The sequence below is a fragment of the Sitophilus oryzae genome, unplaced genomic scaffold, assembly GCF_002938485.1.
Source record: "Sitophilus oryzae breed Bouriz unplaced genomic scaffold, Soryzae_2.0 scaffold_942_pilon_pilon, whole genome shotgun sequence".
Lineage (NCBI taxonomy): Eukaryota > Metazoa > Arthropoda > Insecta > Coleoptera > Curculionidae > Sitophilus > Sitophilus oryzae.
The window spans coordinates 235,944-259,185 of NW_022147575.1; the positions used below are offsets into that span (position 1 = coordinate 235,944).

Sequence of the window (23,242 nt, forward strand, 5' to 3'; positions counted from 1 at the left end):
TTTCAAATATAGAACTTTTTCTACATCAGCGCCGTCTTAATCGTTCCCTCTTAATGACCACTTTTCAATACACAAATATAATTCTCCTTACCTCTACCCTCCATAGATATTTAGTAGAACTTTATGGTAGTTCTACACTAGTAGTGTGTCCTTTTCAGAGAGACACTGTATATTGTATATACAGGGTATCAAAAAAATAATGTATCTAACTTTTTCAGATAACTAATTCAGATTTTTTTACCTAGGCTCTGAGCTCACTGCTTCAACACGAAGATCCCCATGTAGCTGACGGAGCCTTAAGGTGCTTCGCTTCCGTTGCCGACAGGTTTACAAGGAGGGGCGTCGATCCTGCACCTCTAGCTCAACATGGTAAGAATATCAAAAGTTCTTTTTCTTCTTCTGTGTTTATATTTGCTCAATTTATTTTTTTTTTCTGATGTAAATTATAATTATAGGATTGGTTAATGAACTACTGAGTAGGCTGTCAAGCGCCGCAGGTCCGGCTACAGCTAGCGGTAACCAAAATACGCCCGGAAAGTCGGCAGCCGCAGGAAACGCAGCTGCGGCAGTACCAGATTCGAAGTCTACAGCCTCTGTCTCGACGATCATCAGTCTGTTGTCTACGCTTTGCAGGGGATCCCCCACTATCACTCATGTAAGATCACTAAGATACGTCTATAAAAACCGGTGACGTTCTATTAAAATTACTTTATGATATACAGGCTGGTCTGAAACTTCGGCAGCAGATTCTGCAGATAAAAATAAGTAAAAAACTTTGTATCAATATATGTCCTAAAATGTTTAGTTTTGAAGATACAGGATGTAGAAGTTTCATTTTTATTTCGATTTTTTCCAAATGAAAATTGGTGTCTGGAAGTTTTTTGTCATGATAAATTTGATTTTGATTCAATATGACTCTTATTTGTAGGGGGCGCCACCTACATGTGTTAACTGTTTTGAAGAGTAATAACTTTTTGTCCGTACCTGTATAAATCTACTAAATGAAAAAATATCCATCTCTGTGACTGTTTGCTTAAAAAATGTCTCTTGGTAAAAATAGCTACGAGCAACCGTTCTTAAGATACTAAAAGATAAGGAAATAGTCAATACATGTCATTATTGGCAAAAAATAACACGTTGAGTAGATAGTTATTTGACAAATAATAAATTTGGGAAATGTTTATTTATTTATAATAACTATTTAATCAAAATGTTTAATTTATGTCAATGATGACAGGAATAGATAATTTCGATTCCAAATATTTCTAGAACCACTACTCGTAGCGATTTTTACCAAGAAAACTTTTTAACGTAAAAAACATTGTAAATGTATATTTTTTACTCGGTAGTTTTATACAGGTACAGACAAAAAGATATTACTCTTCAAACCAGGTAAAAAATGTGTAGGTGGCGCCCTCTACAAGTAGGAGTCATATTGACATCAAAATCAGATTTCTCGTGTCAAAAAACTTCCAGACACCAATTTTCATTCAAATATTGACATTACTTCATAAATTATTTGGAAAAAATCGAAATAAAAATGAACTTTCTACACCCTGTATCTCTGAAACTAAGTATTTTAGGACATACAATTATAGGAACTTTTTTACTTATTTTTGTCTGCAGAATATGCTGCCGAAGTTTCCGGAATACAATTCGGACCACCCTGTATAAGATAATAGCTGTTGTAATAAGTCTCACTTCAAATATGCGCACGTAGTACACACACAATTTTTTTAAAATAAAATAATGGAAAACAATACAGAATTTGGGTTATTTTGCAGGATCTTTTGCGCTCGGAATTACTAGACGCTATAGAGAAATCACTGAAAGGCGACGAAAGATGCGCACTGGACTCGATGCGCTTGGTCGATCTGCTCCTAGTGCTCTTATTCGAGGGGCGCAGGGCCTTGGGCAAGACCGGAGCTTGCACCTCAGGCCAGCTGATGCCCCGCATCAGGCGCATGGACTCGGCAGCGGAGAAGTCGCATCGCCAACTCATCGACTGCATCAGGTCTAAGGATACGGATGCTTTGATTGAAGCCATCGAAAATGGAGGAGTCGAGGTGAGTTTACATAATCCAAGATTTATAGGGATGTTCAAAATTATCGATATTTCAAAACTATTGATATTTCAAAATATCGATATTAAAATGGTTCATTGTATCTTGTCCAAAAAAGACAATATCTAGGTACCTATACGTATAAACTAATAATTTTTCTTCCTCAGTGTATTTAAAAATTTATTTCATAAAATTTTTATACACTTACTGTCCTAGATCATATATACTTAGGTGGATAAATCAACGCCATAAGTTTAGCATTAAAAAATATGTCTGCAACATCACGACATGCCATTTTCAAACCTTTATTGCACTTTTCTAACGTTCAATAGGTTTCTCTTTTCTGAGGACCTTACTTTACGCATCAAACGTTGCACGTATTTCCAAAATAATCGCAATTTTTTACGGTTTATAAAGTACAAATTATACAGTTATGGAAACCAACTTTTCATTATCATCATATTGTCCTAATCTTGTCATAATCATATCATATATAGTCTGTCCAACGAGAAGACCCTTGACAGTGATAGATGTGTCTGTCATTTTAATTTCAAAGTAGTTTATTTTATTTTACAAAGAAATAAGTTGGTACAACTGGAACGCATAGCAGGAAATATTTAAAATTTGATTGACAAGATGACAAGTGATTACTTCAAAATATTGTGAAAAAAACTGTAAAAACTGAAAAAATGTAATCGAGTTATTTTATTTAATAAAAACGGTATATGTTAATACAAAACAAACAAGAACAAGACACTACATACCAAAAAAATATAAAAAAGAACTATTATTTACTTTCAAGCTTTATGAAACTACCCGCATTTATGATTATATTTATCAATATAACTTATGTACAAATACAAATTTGTAATATTTCACAGGAATAAATAAAACAACATAGGTAAATAAAACAAACTATTTTATTAATAATAACACCTACCAAATTTTATACCTTAAAGGTTGATTAATTAACTTTAATCATAATTTTTTTAAACCAGTACCTTTTGACATTATTTTTCTGCAGTACTAAAATCCATTATTTACCTATCGTGTGATGTCGATATTTTACAGCTACTCCAGTTTTTAGTATGTGTTTAGTTTGATCCTTCTACCATATACGAGATGCACTTATCTACGACGAAATGGTGTACAAACTTTATCGATGGCAACTTCATTGGTGTATAAGACTTTCTGCCTGGGCAGCGAGTATTAACCATAAACTGTGCTCTGGGTCTACAGTTAATTTTCACTCGATTTTTCCTCCAATTGACTTCAAAAGACACAAAACACACGTAATAATACGAATCAAAATGCATCATCTTCCAAAACGCAGGGATTTAACAAAAGTTGACACAAAATTATAACCTATAATTTGGCAAGACTTTGACAAGCGTCAAAAATGACAAAAATCTGAAGGCGAGTTCATACGCATCGGCGTCCGTTTGTCGTTCATCGTTCCGTCAAACCAATAAAATTGAAATACGATCTGTCATTTTTTAAATAAACCAATAAAACTGGTTAAAAACAACAAGACACGACGCATGACGGATTTATATTTAAACCCATCCATAGATAACTTAAAAATTATTAGAAACTTTTTTTTAGTAAAATAAATAGATTGGTATGGGACGTCATCTGCTTTTCTTCTGTCATCGTCTGTTGAAATCTTACCTGAGAAAAAGAGTGAGAAAAAACAGAGTATATATATATCATATGTCGTAATCTTATTTCCATTGTGTAACGACGCTTGAGACGCGTTTTTTAAGTTTTTTGTTTTAAAAATTTGTATTAATTACTCTTTTATCGACCGCTTTTATATAGCCAAGGATGCAAGTGTGTTCAAAGAGAAATTAATTTTAAGTTTGTGCAGTTATATTTCTATTTTTTTCGTTGGACTTTCTAAATACTCGTAAAAATGACTAGGAAGTGTTTGGTGTGTGTTCTAATATAAAGGTCCCTGAATTATCTTTTCATAAGCAAGTAAAGTATTCAGTTGCTCTTATTTACATGGCATACTTTCTGGTTAGATTTCCTAAGAATATTGATATTCGTACGGAGTAGCTATTATATTTATTTATATAATTTAATTTTTGTGACAGTAAACATTCAATTTATCGTTCAAATATATGCATTTTACAATTTAAAATAATGTTCAAATTTGGTGCGTGGACGATAGGTCCTCGACAAGGATAGATAGAGTAGAAGCACCGTGTGTGCAATAAAAGGAGATAAATGGAAGTCGTTGATATGTTTGCGACAGTTTCCATAGTGACTTACTTATCCACGTAAGTATATATGATCTAGGCTTACTGTCAAGCTGACGCTTACTTTTGCTCCTGTAAAGTAGTGTGTGATATAACCTCAAAAAACTGATATGGTCAAAACTATCGATATTTTGAAATATCGATATTAAAAAATATTAAAATTACATGTATATGGTAGGTATAGTTGTCAAGTAAATTTTCCCAATATAGCGAAATACTATTTTTTCATCTTTAATCTCTCTATAGGTGAACTTCATGGATGACGTAGGTCAGACCCTTCTCAACTGGGCCTCGGCTTTCGGCACTCAAGAAATGGTAGAGTATCTGTGCGATAAGGGAGCTGATGTAAATAAAGGACAGCGATCGTCATCTTTACACTATGCAGCTTGTTTTGGTCGACCAACCATTGCCAAGGTACTGCTTAGGCATGGTGCCAATCCTGATCTACGGGACGAAGATGGAAAAACACCGCTGGACAAGGCTAGAGAAAGAGCAGATGAGGGACACAGGTAGGGACGGATTGCTAGTATCGATATTTCCGGAAATCGATAGATTTTGTATTTAAACATTATCTGCTGAATTTCAAATTTTTATGGATGGGCAAAAATGGTGTATTTCGCTCTTAGCCAGATAGCAACTATTATATTTAAGAGATTTATATTTTATTCATTCATATTTATTTTTAAAAATCGTATCCTGTGTTAGGATTGAGCGCTTAATCTCGATATATTCTAAAACACATACATTTTGTATTAAAAAACGGTTTTTTTGGCTTTAGGGAGGTAGCAGCTATCTTGCAATCGCCTGGAGAGTACATGGTTTCATTGGAGAAAGACAGAGTAGGAAGAAAATCGGAATCAGAGACGGAAGAAAGCATCGAACCCAAAGGAGATCCAGAAATGGCTCCGGTGTACCTACAGAGACTTCTGCCAGTCTTCTGCTCCACGTTCCAATCCACAATGTTGGCCAGCGTGAGGAAAGCTAGCTTGGGTTTGATCAAGAAGATGATCCACTATATTCAGCCTAATTTACTAGAAGAATTATGTGCAATGGAGATCACACCGAATTTTGGAACGCAGCTGGTTGAAGTCATCGCCACCGTGCTTGATAATGAGGTTAGTAAATTTACCTATCAAATAAACTATTGTTTTTTAGGTTTAAAATGTATACCATGCTGGCAACTCTTAATTTTGGGTCGGTATTTACATGTTTGGAAGTAAATCGTATAGGGATCTTATTAAGTCGGAGTGAGAGAAATGCGACGGTGTGCTGTTGCGGCGTTGTCACATTTCTCCGGTAGGCCTTTCTCTCTCTATAAGTACAATCACGATCGTAAACCGCTTATTTTTAAAAGACATTTTTTTTCGAACTGATAACTAGATAAAATCATTAGATATGTGTCTGAGCATCTGAAATAGAATTATAAGGATGTCGTTAGGATGTCCATTTTTTTATAACGAGAAAATGTCAGTAATCGCGATAATTTTAAAATTCAACTTTTTAATACAACACGCGATAACTCAAGACTCACTTTAGATATTGAAACTTTTTTATTTTGAAAGTTGGATCTTTTACAAGAAATTTAAATAAGAAAAATTCGATAGGCTTGTTTTTTTCATTTAAAAATTAAAAAAAAAACATCTATTTACTTTTAGTGCATAGCAATTTTCAGCAACCTTGTAACTTTTTTATTTATAAAGATTTTAACACTCTCTGCGAAGAAAATATAGTAGAAATATTAACAAAGTTTTTGAAAAAAACTACAATTAATTATTTCTAGTAGATTTCGAGATATCGATTTTTGAATTCAGAATTCTAATAGCGCGTCTACTGTCGAACACCAACTCAATTCCGCTTATTATTACCAAAAGTGTAAATGTTTCTAACTTGCACTTAAAAATTTACAAGATATAGGGAAAATTACGACTCTTTAATAAATAAACAAATAAAGTATCACGAGACGCAATTAAATCGTGAAGCTGAACGCATGACGTACACTCTTCTCCCCTTTCACGTCTCTTAACAGTCTGCAGAGTTTCTCGGTTTATTTCGTTTGGCAACGTGTTTACTGTTCTCTTTTTGTTCAGTACATTATAAACGTATTGTGCTCTTCTTACATACGGAAATCTCGACCCAAAACTAACCTTTGCCATCCCTTAGTATACCCATTTGTTTTCTATCTGGCATTGGTGTAGTAGTTGCGATGTCTTATTTTACTGTAGTTTGCCATTTCTTCCCATTTTCTTCGTTCAAAAATTATATATTTTTTTGCTTTATATTTTAATTGACCTGTATTTATATAGTTTTGATTCAAAAAAGTATTTTTTTAAATAAAAATTATGACGTATTTTTGAAATTTTACAAAGCTAAAATGTTGTCATTCTTTGGCTAAGTATCTGTCAATCTACAAGACAACGCAATACAACATTGTTCCTATACTTTTAATTCTTTGGATATATACGGTGTTGTCCTTGCAGATTAGCTATTGCTGGCCTAGCGGTTCTACTCGCAGTACCACCACTATGCCTTCCACTGCGGTACTGACTACTTCGGCACCTCTCACCCTATTCGTGCGTACCATGAAGGCCTACCTACACGACCGACGCGTTGTCATACCTTACGGCACTTTGGTCAGTTTTTTTAATCCACCCTGTATCACTTTTTTGAATATTTGTTGATTAACATTGCCAACATTGCAGCTTACGTTGCCTATTTATAATATGCTGAAAGGTTAGGTTGACTGAACTGGATGATATAACGATAATAACGCCCCCTATCATGCCTTCGTGTATTGCGCGTAAACTAATCTCAGTGATCTGGAGAATGGCAGCATTTTAGTTTTTTTTGTTTGTCTAATTTCATTTGTTTGTTATTTGTTACTCAGTGTTTGTAATCGTAGACAAATATAAATAGACAAACCTTACTGGACAAAACAAAGTTACCCAAGATATACAAACTAGATGTAAACATGAAAACGCTAGGTTGTCGCTTGTTTACTAAAAACTATGTTAACGGAGATCGTATTTGAATATTGAATATAACTATTATAGTATTTTATTAAATTGTTGGATGTCGTAAATTTTCTCGGGGTCGTTGGACATACTTTATACTTTATTTATTTAAAGATTTGTTGATTTTTATCTATTGATATTTTATGTTTAATTTTTTTTACTGTGTCAATATTTATTATAAAATGACTCATAATGTTTACATTCTTGAGTTTTATTTTGCGTCTCTTTTTGTGACAAATCTGTGCTTGAACATTGTGATACGTTTTTTGTAAATATTTGTGGAAATTATAATAAAAATGAAAACATAACCGTTCCCATACCTATCGGCAAGCGAAGTCTATATAGGTTCAGTGCTTACATGTCTAGGGGTGAATCGCTATGACCCTTTACTACTTAGGACGGAGAAAAATGCGAACTATTCATTACATAACTGGTATGATCTAATTTACATTTATGTTATGCAGAATTTTTCTCTGTATATATTATATTTTATGTTAACATGGTCACATAACTACTCTTTATGGGATTCCTAAATCATTTTGGTGGTAGTAGCCCTTTGTTTTTTAACACTTTTTCTGGAAGATCTTGAAACTACGCCTATGACAAAATGATCTATGTAATATACAAACGGTTTGTTTATATTTTGTTTGAATATCTTGGGGTCAAAACAAATTAATGTATATTGGTTAGTCTATTTTTTATACATCTATGGTACATACTTACAACTGTTATGTTTGATACTGCTACTTGTTTTGCGCGATTTAATAACTTGCTTGCTCTTTCGAACTTCAATTCAAAAGAATTATAATTAATTTTTATAAAATTTCCTATAGGAGGACGAAGAGGGTCATTCAGTTGTGCTGGCCATTATCCAAGATCTAATGGTCAAAGCTCAGAAGGTGTTTTTAGATCATTTCGCTCGATTGGGTATATTTACGAAAGTGCAAGCGTTGGCAACTCCGCCCGAACCCCAGGAGAACGACGAGGGAGAAACTTCAAGAGAAGGTTAGGGATTAACCAAATATATTATAAGAATATATTGCTAGTACCGCATTTACACAATGAGTGGAAAGTGAAGCCGAAGAAAAGAAATAGGAATATCAATCTTGTCTATCCTTTTGGTTCAACAGGATTTTCGTGCGCACGCGCCAAATAAAACGATCTGATTCGCCTACTTCATCGCTGAACGCAGTTACCTGCCCGCGCACTATTTTAAACTCTAAATATTAATAACGCATAATATATTATTTTTTTATTGGTAATGGCATTATTTCATCCTGTTATTTTAGATATTCATCATATCCATAGATAAAAGACTTATAATGTTAAATAGATAGGCAACTTATAATACATTTCAATTTTATTATACAAGGGCGCCTCTGGTAGTCGGAGGAAGAAATACTAATGGAAGAGAGGGGTGCGGGGAAGGGGGGTTGTTTTAGTTTAATTTAAAATAAATTTAGACATACATGTAAGAACACTTTGTGATGCTTTTAATTAGGTCGAACATATTATAAACGATAAATCAACTTAATTAAAAGCATACAAAGTGTTCTTATATGTCGGATATTAATTAAAAAATATTAAAAAGACTAGTAATAGTATATATTAAGTTGTTACAGTTATAATTTAATCTTTGGCGGTTTTAAGCAAATAGCAGGCAGTTTTATATAATTTTCCTCTCTTTGAAGTGAATTGGAAACGGCTATATAATTTTGGTGTAGGCAAGATTCGCAGTTTGTTTCCGTTTGAGACCTGAAATAATAAAAAGAAATTAAATTAGATTTAATCATCTGCTGATCATGCTAATATAACGCAACGCGCGTCCTTAATTCCGTACATGCACCTTGAAAAAAAAATAACTGCTCAGCAAGTAGCATTTATTAGCAGTACTAATTTAAAAAATCTATAACTGTAAATAAAGTAGATATATTTAATTTACTTACCATTGTATACTTCGGAAAGCCGGTGTACAACAATTAAACACCATGATAAAAAATAACTAAGAGTCTATACAAAACACAAATTGTCCCACCATTTTTAAAAAACATTGTCTAAAACAGAACACTGCCAAAAGATCTCAAGGAATTTAATTTTACAATAATTCGACAAATCAAAACGAAATCAAACCGTAAAATCACAACAAGAGCGTCTGAGAGCGTCTCTGAGTGTTTGTGTCAGTTAAAAATCAAATTTTATTATTGTCAAATATTGACATTTGCATTGTTGATATTGACAGTTTTAATATTTTGCGCCTCTGCATCTTGGAGGAAAAACTATTTTTAATGAACTGTCATTTCCATTTAAGTTTCCCAGCCATGATCATATCTATCCGTTTCTTGTTTTTGTTTAAATATGTCAGAGTTTAAATTTAAATTTATAAGTAGCTACTTCTGTTGGTTAGTTTGAAATAAATCAACTAATCGAGAAGCACTTCTCACGCTTGCGTAGTTCAAAGCTGTTGAACGAAAAGGACCGACTTATGTGGGTTTTGTGTAGCTCCATCTCAAAAATTTGGCTCCAATTTCTATTCCTGACTAGCGATATAGTGTAATATATATATAGGACTAACATACTAGGTTACCCTGTATATTAAAAAATACGTTTTAATGTCTACAGACACCGTAGAACAACAACAGCTGGAAGACGCCAAGGAAATTTTGCCCGGCAAAGCGTACCATTGGCGCGATTGGGCCATTTGTAGAGGAAGAGACTGCTTGTATCTGTGGAGCGACGCGGCAGCGTTGGAACTGTCGAACGGATCCAACGGCTGGTTCCGGTTCATCTTGGATGGAAAACTGGCAACGATGTACTCCAGCGGATCACCTGAGGGCGGGGCCGATACTTCAGGTAGGCTCAATTTTCCGTTAGATCGATTTTGTTTAATTCTTGTATTTATTATGTGAAAAGAGACTGACCTCGCCAAAATTATCATCGATTGTCATTTCCCAGTTGTCTATGACGACGTTTTTTTTTTCGATCAGATGGTATATTTTTCAGATATTAATTTAAATATAATTTTTTAACCTCCCAGAATATAAAATTTAATTTGATTTTTTTTAAAACAATTTTTTTGCAGAAAATATCCCGTCCTAATAATAATCAAAAATCAAATTAAAAATGTCTTATGGCTATTTTTCATATACAAAGGCATACAATTAATAACAAAATCACAGTAATAATTTTTCTAAATTTAAATCACATATATGTATTTTTTGTGATTGAAAAAATTTCTTTTGTCTATATAAAAACTGTTTTAGTAGAAGTATGCATGCCTTTTTTGCCTTTTTATGCTGGTTTACTTATAATGAAATAAAAATTAACAAATTGTTTTAGTAGATAATAATCTACGAACTTGTTTTTTTTTGGTTTGTTTTTTTTTATTTTTGTTGCATATAATCTAAAGAAAATATACAATCTACACAAATAGTATAAATAATAACCAAGTAGATGTGGTAAGTTTTGCTTTTTTGTAATTATACGTTAATAAATGTGCATTTAACCGCTAAAAGTAAGGTAAAACCTTATGTGTACCCGGTGTTTTAAAATTTATTTTCGTTTAACTAAGTAGCACAATAATTATTAAATGAAATCTACGTGGTTAAATTTGTGTACTGGACAAGTTTTTATATTTATTTGATTTATATACCAAACCATATAAAAAAACGGCATTTTAGTAGGTTTTGGATGTCGAATCATATAACGTTACAAAAGTAATAATTTTATAAGTTAAAGTAATATAAGAACGTGTTCTAGTATAGCTTTTTTTTCTTACAATAATCTTAGATTAAATTACTGTAATAATACAAAAAATAAACAAAATTGTTATTATTACAAATTTTTTGACTAATATATCGACATGATATACCCGAATCTTCGTATTTGTTCGTACTAAATTGTTTATAATAAATTTTGAAAAAAATGTGTGCTGTAACAGAAGTGACGTTTAATTTTTGTTTGGTATAGGCAAAGGAAGGACAGCAGACTCGCTCACTACCGAAGGTAAGGGATGCTTTTTTTATTTTATTTTGTTTATTTTATTATAGGGAACCCTCCTAAATAAGTAGCTCATTTATAGTAAATTATTTTTGTCCAATAATGCTATCTTTATCAAATTTGATTTTTTTTTGGTATTCATTATTTTATGAATTAGAACTGGTTGCTGTACTTAAATGAGTGCAAATATTTTTGGGACTGGTAGATCCAAAAGTAAAGATTTCAGTTAACGTCTCCTTTTTGCTGCCAGGGCTAATCTGGACGGGGCCTACTTTTGTTTACGCGGAATCCGAACCGCGGTCCTCGGCCATATCATGGTCAATGGCCTACCGACTTGGCAAATGTTTAAATCGACTCTTACTCACGAGATATACGATCTCATCCGGCCTCGAACCGGCGTGAATGAGCAGTGTGTGTCAATAGATTTTACACTTTTGCCTTTTTTTGACCACAGCACGATACAGAGTTTCGAACCCGTCACTCGTCCATCCACTAGTATCTCTATAAAAGAAACATATTTTCTCTTTGCCGTTTTTCAAATAAGTCCAAAATAACCGAGTTACTTTACATTGAAACTTTGCATTTTGAGAACCACTGGATCTTTTCTGGGTTTTCTTTCTTGTAAATTTAATTTACTACCTATGTTTCCATATTACCAAGAAATTATATTTTTTAACTAAAAATTAAAAAAAAATCCCAAAATTTTTTTCGCGAAAAACTCATCGTGTTTATGGGAATTATACTACCCCTAAAAATATTTGCACTTATTTAATACTTACCCTGTATATGTAGAATGCGAGCAACGTAGGGAGATGGTAACAATACATAGCTCGATGCACCTTCAGCAACTTTAAAAAAAAATAATCTGTGGCACTGTTTTTTTTTTAATTTCTTGAAAAATGTAAAATGTTTAACTTTTTTGACAAAAAAAAATTAAGGGCTTGTTTCTGGGGTTGAAATATACTACCAAATGCTTGTACTTATTTAAGTGACTGTATAATAAACGGAAGAAAAATTAGAATGACTCTAGACTTACTTCTTTCTTTAATTATTAATTATTTTTGACTTAAAATTAAATTGAATATATTCGATGTATGCTGCGTTTGATATTTTCTTTTTTGCTTGCATAAGTTTGTTAACTATTATCCATTTTGTATCACAGTTACTGTAATCCCTTTTGTTTTGCTGTGCATTAGTATCTTATGCGCATTTGTAACTATTTATTTTAATATTCGCAATGTTATATACGGGGTATCTCATATAAACCTAGAAATTGTTTTGATGCTTCGAAGAAAATGACTAAGGAAGACGCACATCAACAAAATTAAACTTGTAGAGCAGGAAAAGTAGCAATGGGGTGGGAATATGAAATATGTATTGACATATGTTTTCAGAGTCAGTGAAGAATAAAAAGGAAATAGTGAAAATTCGGGGTTTTCCGTCAAATATTTTCGAAAGTAATCGAATTTTTTTATTTTGAAATACCGGCGTTGTTGAGTTCAGGATGGCGCAACTTTAGTCCAATCTAATCGTCTTTGTAACTCTTTGAGATCCCAGTAGCATGGTTTCTTATATGGAACGCCCTGTATAAATATTTTGAAGCTTAAAACGGTTAACTGTCACTCTCATAATAAATCTCAACCCTTTGAATCAATCTCATACTCTTTTCATTCTGTATTCTGTACCTACTATGTCGTTTTTAATCTCTGTCGCAGAATATTTTTTAAGGTTATGAAATACCCCATAGGCGATATGCTTTGAATGAGAAGATTAAGGAAGGAGCATATGAAAAAACAATTTCCTGCTAGATGTACTACCTTTGAACAGAACCAAGTGTAGAATAAATAATAAATAACATAAGTTTAGAAAAGCACAACAAATCTGCAAATTTTCAAATCAAATTCAAATGTGTCAGTTGAGCCGTCAACATATTATTTCTATATATATTATTTTTATAATTCCGTCTCTCATGTATGAATACGTGGATAGTATTATACTCCTTCGTTAATCTTTTTATTCGACGGTCACATACTAGTTTATATATACAAACATTGTTCTAAATGCGTTTGTGGATTCAGAAAACCGTGGAGAATTTCTGGAAAAACTCCTCCGAGCCAGGGCAGCGGTACGGATCACCCACAATTCCATCCCGATTTTGTCCAGACCCGGCCACACCCGTTTAATAGTGGGCAACTGGTCTCTCATTTCGAAAAAGGACGCAGAAATCCACATCCACAACTCCGATGGACAACAGCAGACAACCATTTTGAGGGACGATTTGCCCGGGTTCATTTTTGAATCGAATAGAGGCACTAAGCACTCTTTTATAGCTGAAACCAGTTTAGGTATGCCTTAGATTTTTTGCATTTTAGTTTTATAACCTTGTAACCTGTTGCGTTTTTTTTGCATCTTTCGCCACTGCAAGAAAATCTACAAAATAAAATAGTTATTTTTTGTAAACACTTCTGCGTTAATCCAAACGGAAACTACTTGTCAGAACTTAGGTTTACAGATATACAAATTTGCCTAACGAACAAAAATGCTTAACGTTTCGGAAAGCTTACCTCTTCCGTCGTCGGAAGCAAAAAAAATGCAAGCAATAAGGGAAAAAACTATTTAAAATATTTAAATTCAACTATTCGAGAACACTTTAGTTTTTTAAAACAGATACGTCTACAAAAACCGTTGACGTTCTGTTAAAATGACTTTATATCAAGTTAAAACTTCAAAATTAACAATTACTACCTGATAACAGTTACTTAATAAGGTAAAATCAATAAGCCCCAAACTTACTGTATGATTATTTTTAATTTTTACGTATGTTATGTTCTTAAAAATCAAAGAAGCGATTGCCATACATTACTAACATCTAGAGATGCATGAGCAATACATTTATTTTTATTAGATTGTATTAAAAAAGCCTCTTTTATTTCTTTTAGAGGCTATCGCTTCTTTCATTATAATTTTGCCGTTATTAAAATTTATTCTGTGCTCTGGGTCCCATGAATGCTGACAAATCTTAGATTTGTGAAAATCTCCCTTTCTTATATAATCTTTAATTCGAACATTTAAGGGTCTAGATGTTTCACCAATGTAAAATTTATCACATTCACATGGGTATATATTGAAAAACAAAAATTTTCAACAAATATTTTTCTTTTCATAAGTTTCATTTGCATTAAATTCGTTAAAATACACTTTATTTGAAGAATTTCTATGTAGAAACTGCCTCTAGTAAAAAACTACTAGCAAGACCAAGAGAGTATTGGTCTTGCATTTGCTGATCACTAGTTTTTATAAATCTGTTTTTACTTTTTCCATCTCTAACAGGAACTGAATTTTCTGCCGGTTGGACCATCAAACGTGGCAAGAAAATTCGCTCGAAAACTGAAGCGACCAAAATGAAAGTGAAATACCTCGCTCACCAGATCTACGAGCAATACTTTAGGGCCGCTCAAGCCCAACCCAGAGGCGTCGTTGCCAAACTGGGCAACATTGTGGCCCAGATCGAACGGGCCTGCCAGAAGCAGTGCTCTTACGGGAACAACAGGGAGGGCGGTAATTCTTGGAGGGAGATCTTGATCAAGGCTTTGGACGATTTAACTCAAATCCTCAAGGAAGACGGTGTTGTCAGTGCTTATGAACTACACAGTTCTGGATTGGTAAGAATCAAAATTCTCTCATTTTTAATAGTATTTATAAAATAACATTGTTAGAAGAATTGGACGAATTTATCACAGTGATACATTCGTTTTCTATCCTTAGCTCGCTAAAGGTTAATGTATTTTAAGTAAAGTCTCTTCATTCTTGTTTCATACATATTATAATGGATATTTAATAGTTAGAAAAATTGAGGTTAATTCCAGTTATTAAAGTTTCCAATATCAAAGATATTTTAATGTTGCCAATTCATGGTAGCTGTTTTTCCAAGTAGTGTTTAAAAACATTTTTAAAGCACAAATTAACATTTCGTGATTTTATTTTTATTTAAAATTTATATTTAAAGTATCATCATTCATCATCATTTTCAGCTTATTCAACCATTTCCAATTATGGTATAGCCTCCCTCACATATTTAGATACTATCTTTGTAGTTGGGTCCATTGTTGTCTATTGTTGGCTATGTAGGAATGTAGGCCCAAGTTATCTCTGCTAATTTTCTAATATTATGGTCCCATCTCAGGTTCGGTCTTCATCTAGGTCTCTTAATTCCTCGTGGATACCATGCTGTAATTTTTGTGGTCAATCTGTTGTCCATTCTTCTTCCATTTGAGGCATTTGACTCTGGATGACATCTATTACCTGGGTCTTTTTTTGCATCCACTCTAATATTTTACGGTCTCTCTTAGTTATTCCCAGCATATTTCGTTCCATTAAGCATTTTTAAAGTATATTCAAAGAATATAAAAAACCTCTCTCAGTTGGGATTCATGTAGAATATCCTGTTTTGCGCAAGCTGAGATAGCTCACACATAGAAAAAGATAAGTTTACATGTTAAACTTGTTCTAGAAAGAAATACATAGAAAAATCCATGTCTTATTCATAGAAATAAAGTTTTGTGCAATAACGTATGGCCAACGAACTTTTAACTAGTATTTTTATTTTTTTTACTACAATAATTCTAGTAAAATTTTAGTATTACCGCACTGAAATCATCTATATCTTTGTTTTTTTTTTATTTTGTTAGGTCCAGGCTCTGTTAAACTTATTATCAACTAGCTACTGGGATCAAGGTAAGATATTCACCAAAACTATTGAATAAATAAACTAAGAAATGAGTCAAACATTCTTGGACGTTCTTTTAAAAATATTCTTTGTCTTCTTTGTGCTTTTTTTTTGTTATTTTGTATAATTTCATGTTGGAAATACATTTTGTTACCATTTCAATTACAATGAAATAATTGTAAATCTTCAAAATAAACTTCAGAAATAGTTAATTGTGCATTAAGGTCTCTTCAGATTTTTTTGATATTCCTTTCCTTAGTATATTTTATTCAATATTCAAAACTTTTTCCATTTTTCTGAAACATATACGATCTTTTTTTGACAGGTCTGAAGTCCAGCAAGGTTAGCAAATACCAAAAACAACGCATCCTAGTTTTCAAGGATTGTTTCAAAAACCAATCGGAGGAAAGCAATTCCATGACTATTCTCGTTCAAAAACTAATCGCAGTTCTCGAAAGCATCGAAAAACTACCTGTTTACCTATACGACACTCCTGGTTCAGGTTATGGCCTGCAAGTACTCACCAGACGACTGAGATTCAGACTAGAAAAAGCCCAGGGCGACAGTACGCTGATTGACAGAACGGGAAGGGGTCTCAAAATGGAACCTCTCGCTACAGTAGCGCAACTAGAACGATACCTTTTGAAAATGGTGGCTAAACAGTGGTACGACTTTGACCGTATGACATATCAATTTCTGAAAAAGCTCAAGGAACCAAAATATCAGAACTTTAAGCACCATCATGACTTTGATGAAAATGGCATAATCTATTTTATCGGGACCAACGGTAAAACAAGTGGCGAATGGGTGAATCCCGCTCAATATGGTCTAGTAAATGTCAGCAGTTCAGACGGCAGGAATTTACCTTATGGCAGACTGGAAGACATCTTATCGCGTGACAGTTCAGCTCTAAACTGTCACACGAACGACGACAAGAGGTCTTGGTTCAGCGTGGACCTTGGCTTGTTTATAATTCCAAGCGCCTATACGCTGAGGCATGCAAGAGGTTATGGAAGATCGGCTCTGAGGAATTGGTACTTCCAGATGTCTAAAGATGGAGCTTTGTGGACGACTTTGAGCACTCACACTCATGATACTTCACTGAATGATCCGGGATCAACAGCAACGTGGCCTTTGGAAGTTCCATCAGATGAACAACAAGGTAAGTTTAATTTTGTAGAACTTTGACTGTTGTAACAAATTACTAAAGAAAAAAATGTTAGGTTAGGTTAGGTTAGCTTTTTTTCAACATTTTTTTTTCTTTAGTAATTTTCATGTTTTTTTAATTTTCTCTAAAACGGTACAGAAATTTGGGAAAGTATAAACGGGATTACCCATTTTAGAACAAGAAAATTTTTTAGGAAGAATTGATTTTTCTCAAAATGTTAAAAATAAAAAAGTTTTTCCTCTTGTAAAGATAATCTAGGGACATACTGTATAGTTAAGAAAGTGCGCGTAAACATAATAATCATAAAACATCACAAAATACCAATACATCAAATATATTTCGTAGATAAGTAAAAAACACTGATAAGGGGATTTATTTTTTAAACATGAAATAATTGAGAAAATTAAGTACAGTAGAACTCGGTTATAGCGAACCCGGGTTATAACGAACGCTTGGTTTTAACGAACAATTGATAAAGTACAAATTATCTTTTCATATAAATACGTGCTTTTTATGGCTGGATATAACGAACACATTTATAACGTACGATCGGTTTAAACGAACTCTTTTATCGGGAAAAATCGCAGGTCGGATCGGTTATAGCGAACAAATATGCATATGTTTTCCTGTCCTGGCCAATCGCGTAGCAGTAATTAATCGTAGTCAATTTTAGTGATTAAACGAATTTCGGACGTTTAAGTCGTTGGTGTTTGGTAGTGCATAATATAATAAACGTTTGCATAAAGTGTAAAATTCGTGTAAAATGGAGGCAAAAAAACGTAATGTGTTAACAATAAAACAAAAACTAAGCATAATTAGTGATCTAGAAGTGGGAATGCCTAACTCAGATGTGTGCAAAAAATATAGGTTACCAAAATCTACCATTTCCACAATTTTTAAAAATAAAGATAAACCCTCATCTTGCAATGTTACTGTTGCAAAACTAAAAAGATTCTGAAAACCGTTAAGAGCTGACATGGATCAGGCATTATTTAAATGGTTTACCATTCAAAGAAGCCAAAATAATCCTATTACTGGCTCAATTTTTGTTTTCCGCATTATGAATACTTCCATGTATAACTTCATACAGATATGTATTTTCCCGTATTTTTTTAATATATGTACAGATTGGGTCAAATTCGACGCTTTTAAATGGAAACATCCTTTTCTATAGGAGATAGACGAAAAGTAAAATCGGTGTCTGGAGCTCAATTTTCATCAAAAATATGATGGTGAAAACCGCACATCAATATCTGTTACCGTTTCCGACTTACGGGGTGTTTTTCAAAAATGTGCATTTTTAACAAATCGCTGTAACTTTTTTGCTATGGAAAATTTTGTATTTTTACGAAAACATTTCCAAATCACCTTTTTACGTAGAATTTAATGGTTTAAGTATAATTTTTTTAAAATTAATAATTTAAGAGTTATCAACAGAAAAATTGATTTTTTTATTTGATACACCCTCTATATTTTTAATTAATTGAAAAGAATTTAAAATTACCTTTCCAAAAATATAGCACACTTGATATTTTGTTATAATCCCCTTCGAAATACAGAAGTTTTAATATTTTTCCAGCCCCAGAACGCTGAAGTTATCAGCAAATTTTTGCAACCAATTTCAAGGATAATTGAATAGCTAACCAAGATCCCAGCCGTTGGCCGTCGAGGCCGCCTGACTTAGTGCCCATGGATCTAATCCTATGGATATATATTTGCGGAAGAATAAAGATTCCTTATTCTTCCGTATAATCTAGACAAGAATTAGAAATACTCAGCAGTTATGAGAGGGTATCTTTCACCCCCACTGAGTTAATGAATTCCGCGAGAAATGTTCAAAAACTTCCCCGTCTGTCCATAACAGAAGACGCTCGATATGTCGAACACCTGTAGCAAAATCTCATGTCTTGGTTTGCTATTTATTTTTATTGTTATTAGATATAGTTTAAATGTGTTGATGTTGGTTAAATATATTTTAAATTGTTATAGAATTCTGCATCTCTCATAGCAAATATTATTTTCGTTTTAACTGATGCTCACAGTTAGAATTTTTTTGCATTACAGCCGGTGCCGTTCAAAGCCTACTTATTGAAAGCGGGCGAATTCTTATATACTCTATATCTCAAAGAGGAATCGAGCAAAGTATCAAGTGTGTTATATTTTTGGAAAGGTAATTTTAAATTATTTCCAATAAATTAAAAATATACAGGGTGTCCCATATAAAAATTCAAATTTTCTGTTGATAATTCTTAAATTATTAATCTTAAAAAGATTATACTTAAACCATTAAATTCTACGTAAAAAGGTGCTTTGGAAATGTTTTAATAAAAATACAAAATTTTCCATAGCAAAAAAGTTACAGCGATTTGTTAAAAATGCATATTTTTGAAAAACACCCCGTAACTCCGAAACGGTAACAGATATCGATATGCGGTTTTCACCATCATATTTTTGACAAAAATTGAGCTCCAGACACCGATATTAGTTTATGTCTATCTCCTATAATAGAAAAGTGTGTTTCCATTTAAAAGCGTCGAATTTGGCCCACCCTGTACATACTTATGTAGCACATATGTATACATTTTTGAAATACAGTTTTTTTATGATGTTTAATACGTATGTAGTTTTTTATTTAAAGAAAATACAAATTAACAAAAAACTGGATATAACGATCACTCGGCAATAGCGAACAAATGTTTTGGTCGCTTCAAGTTCGTTATAACCGAGTTCTAGTGTACTTCTAATTTATAACCTTTTATATTTTTTTACATTACTTTTTTGAAAAGTATCACTGCGTCCAAGCAGAGATTTTTTACAATAAAAACACATAAGCCTCATTCAGAACCTCCCAATTAGTGGAATAAATTATTGGTTTCAATTACACTTACTTTTTAGTTTAGAATCATTCATAATGTCTAAAAAACACAATTACAATTAATAAAATATCCTAGTCTGTTGTATCCATAGAGAAAACATAATATTTAGCTTATAAAACAATAAACTTTTGATTTCTAACCAAACTTTTTCTTGACGGGTGATAATCATTGGCCAAAATGACATTCCTCGCAAATTTTGAAGTATAATTAGTGGCAAAGTCAAGTTTGTTAACTTTTTCCGCTAATTGAAAATTACTACCACTAATTATAACGTTCTGAATGCTTACATTAAAATTAGGTGAACAAACTTCTACGGCTAATTGAAACTACATAGTAATTTATTTCACTGATTTCGATATTCTGAATGAAGCTATAAGATGAATCTTATGAATGTAAACAAAGCAAAAATCCCAATGCCTTAACTTAATAAACAACTGTAGTGTTGTCAAATTGAATTTTGAAAACCCAAAACCGATTCATCGCTTCGACATATAATATAAATATTGTAGGTTGGAGGCACGTAAGAATTCAGCAAGCTGGAAAAAACGCATCGGGCCAAACTCATTATCTTAGCTTATCCGGATTCGAGATCTATGGTCAAGTAACTGGAATATGTGAAGATATGGGCAAGGCTCATAAAGAACAAGAAGCTCAGTTGAGGAAGCAAAGAAGGCTGGTTAAGACTCAGCTACTTAAGTATATGACTGTAGGAGCTAGGGTTGTGAGAGGTGTTGACTGGAAATGGCGGGACCAAGATGGCAACCCACCAGGAGAAGGTTAGTAACTTATTTATTCATACAAATACATAATATTTGTTATATTTTATTCGCTATAAACATGAGCATTTTTTGTTATTTCTCGTGGTAACTTTGTGGTTTTGGCTTAATAACGGGACCGTTCTGTAGAAGATTATTTTTCTCATACAGGTACCGTCACTGGCGAGCTTCATTCCGGCTGGATTGACGTCACGTGGGATCATGGAGGTTCCAACTCATACCGCATGGGCGCTGAAGGCAAGTACGACCTTAAACTCGCTCCAGGCTATGACGTAGAGTCGGCGTCCTCCTCCAAACCAGTCTCTACCAACAAACACAAGAACAAAGACGACAAACAGAGCGTTCTAACAAGCAGAAAAAGCAGTTCAACGCCTAGCTTACCCGAAGCCACCGACACTATAAAGACATCTGTAGCTTCCACTGAACAGGCAGCTTCAGCTGACAATCTAGCTGCTAAACAAGCTGCAGAAACTATAGCTGAGAGTGTGTTATCTGTGGCTAGAAACGAAGCTTTAGTTGCAGTGACTTCGGAGTCCCAAGCAGCCAGTACTGACAGCGAACTGTCGGTAGTAGTTCATCCTTTAAGAGACCCACACCATGACCTATCTGCGATCAACAATAGCAGTGATTTAGCTACGATTGTAGAAAGCTTAACCTTATCAGACTCAACAAAACCTTCAACCGCTAAAAGACAAACGAGTGAGGAGCCTATTGATACTCAGAAAGCATCCAATGGTAAATCCAACCGCTCCTCGAGGTTGAGTAATGTCTCTGCTGCAGCTGCCGCTCAGAGTTTTGTTGATGCTGTTGAAGCTTTGGATAAAATTAGAGAAGGATCAGATATGTTGAGGAACAACACAAATAATTTCCTGTCGGCTGAACTGTTACAGTCTGCGTTAAACTTGACACAGTCCAATCAACAAACCATCAACAATCTGTCAAGTTTAGCTGGGAATACGGTGAGGATATCGGTATCTTCGAACTCAGAAATAGACGATGAGAAGGCTGTGAGAAGGAAAGATGACGTTGGAGAAAGCAGTACAAGTAAAGAGTTGTTTTCGAGTAGCGACAACGAGGAAGCTATTAATAACACTAACAACGCTAAAAATAGCGGAACTATAGTCGTAACCAACCCTATGAGTGTTAGTGTACCAAATTTGACCAGTACTGAGGCCAATAGCCAGATGGAAACTACCACTACCGCAGGTAATTGTAATTTGTTTTATATTTTTTTTTTCAAACTAAATCTTAGACTATATAATTGACTAGCAGTTATTTCTTGTGGTTAACGTAAATCATTACTGACGACTCAGTCACTTAGGATAAATTGAATGAACCTTTTTTTTAATTTATTTGAAAATTACAAAAACCAGATACTTTCGAAAATATTCGGAGCGATACGCTTTACATAATATTAGTATATGTTCACATAACTCCCTAGCGTGTCTAGTTGATTATATGTTTGAACACTAACCAACCAGTTCAAACTAACAATTCGTTCCACAACTACTCCTTTTCCTCACAAATCCTCAACCATACCAACTCAATTATAGTATTGAACTTCGCAGGATTGTTAGAGACCTTTGCAGCGCTGGCTCGCAGGAGGCAATCGGGTTCGTCCAGCTCAGCTACCAACTCAGCTCTCAGCTCCGTAGCTAACAACGCCCAAGTGGCCAGCACTAACTCCCAGAATAATCAAAATAACAGCTCGTTGTTCCCCAGAGCACCTAATTCAGTCTCGAGTTTGGTTAGATTGGCTTTGTCTAGCAACTTCCCTAGCGGACTGCTGAGTACTGCTCAGAGCTATCCTAGCTTATCTTCAAGCAACAATGCTGGTAACGCTCAAGTAGGAATCTCTGCAGCGGCAGGTAACACTAAATTTTGGTTATTTTGTTGATAGCATAACGTGTAGATAAGTTTTTCCGTTACCTTCGTGAAAATAGAGGCTAATTATTATAGTTCTTGTCATGCAAACTTTTAAGACGTAAAATGTTAACCGAACCCCCTTAGTATCTACTTTCGTGTCGTAATACATTCTCGTATTAGGCCTCTATCGTCGCGTTGGTTATTGTATTTTAGTATAGTTTAAAAGTGGATATGTTTGGTTATTTAAAGGTGCAGTGCAAGGCTTAAGCCAAGCATTAACCATGAGCTTAACGTCGACGAGTAGCGACAGCGAGCAAGTGTCACTAGAAGATTTTCTCGAGTCTTGCAAAGCGCCCACTTTACTAGCTGAATTAGATGATGATGACGAAATGGGTGAAAATGAAGATGATAACGATGACGACGAAAACGAAGATGATGCTGATTATGAGGAGGTAATTTTCTTGCAGATTTTTAATTTAACTTAAACTGATTTGAT

General features: G+C 33.7%; 1 protein-coding gene across 5 annotated transcripts in view; it reads left to right on the top strand.

The window, feature by feature from the left end:
- The window catches only part of LOC115891005 (E3 ubiquitin-protein ligase HECTD1), a 37,913-nt gene that overhangs the window by 5,685 nt on the left and 8,986 nt on the right, over nucleotides 1-23,242 (top strand). For 2 of the 5 annotated variants that reach the window (XM_030911392.1, XM_030911389.1), the window contains exons 6-22: nucleotides 246-369; nucleotides 456-655; nucleotides 1,785-2,066; nucleotides 4,574-4,836; nucleotides 5,106-5,442; nucleotides 6,805-6,957; nucleotides 8,172-8,343; nucleotides 9,958-10,188; nucleotides 11,305-11,340; nucleotides 13,413-13,679; nucleotides 14,665-14,996; nucleotides 16,023-16,068; nucleotides 16,386-17,222; nucleotides 20,614-20,880; nucleotides 21,031-22,086; nucleotides 22,434-22,748; nucleotides 22,996-23,198. In XM_030911392.1, coding sequence (XP_030767252.1) covers nucleotides 246-369; nucleotides 456-655; nucleotides 1,785-2,066; nucleotides 4,574-4,836; nucleotides 5,106-5,442; nucleotides 6,805-6,957; nucleotides 8,172-8,343; nucleotides 9,958-10,188; nucleotides 11,305-11,340; nucleotides 13,413-13,679; nucleotides 14,665-14,996; nucleotides 16,023-16,068; nucleotides 16,386-17,222; nucleotides 20,614-20,880; nucleotides 21,031-22,086; nucleotides 22,434-22,748; nucleotides 22,996-23,198 — 5,121 coding nt within the window. The remainder of the gene's footprint in view (nucleotides 1-245; nucleotides 370-455; nucleotides 656-1,784; nucleotides 2,067-4,573; nucleotides 4,837-5,105; nucleotides 5,443-6,804; nucleotides 6,958-8,171; nucleotides 8,344-9,957; nucleotides 10,189-11,304; nucleotides 11,341-13,412; nucleotides 13,680-14,664; nucleotides 14,997-16,022; nucleotides 16,069-16,385; nucleotides 17,223-20,613; nucleotides 20,881-21,030; nucleotides 22,087-22,433; nucleotides 22,749-22,995; nucleotides 23,199-23,242) is intronic. The other 3 variants (XM_030911390.1, XM_030911393.1, XM_030911394.1) reach the window with 3 other exon arrangements.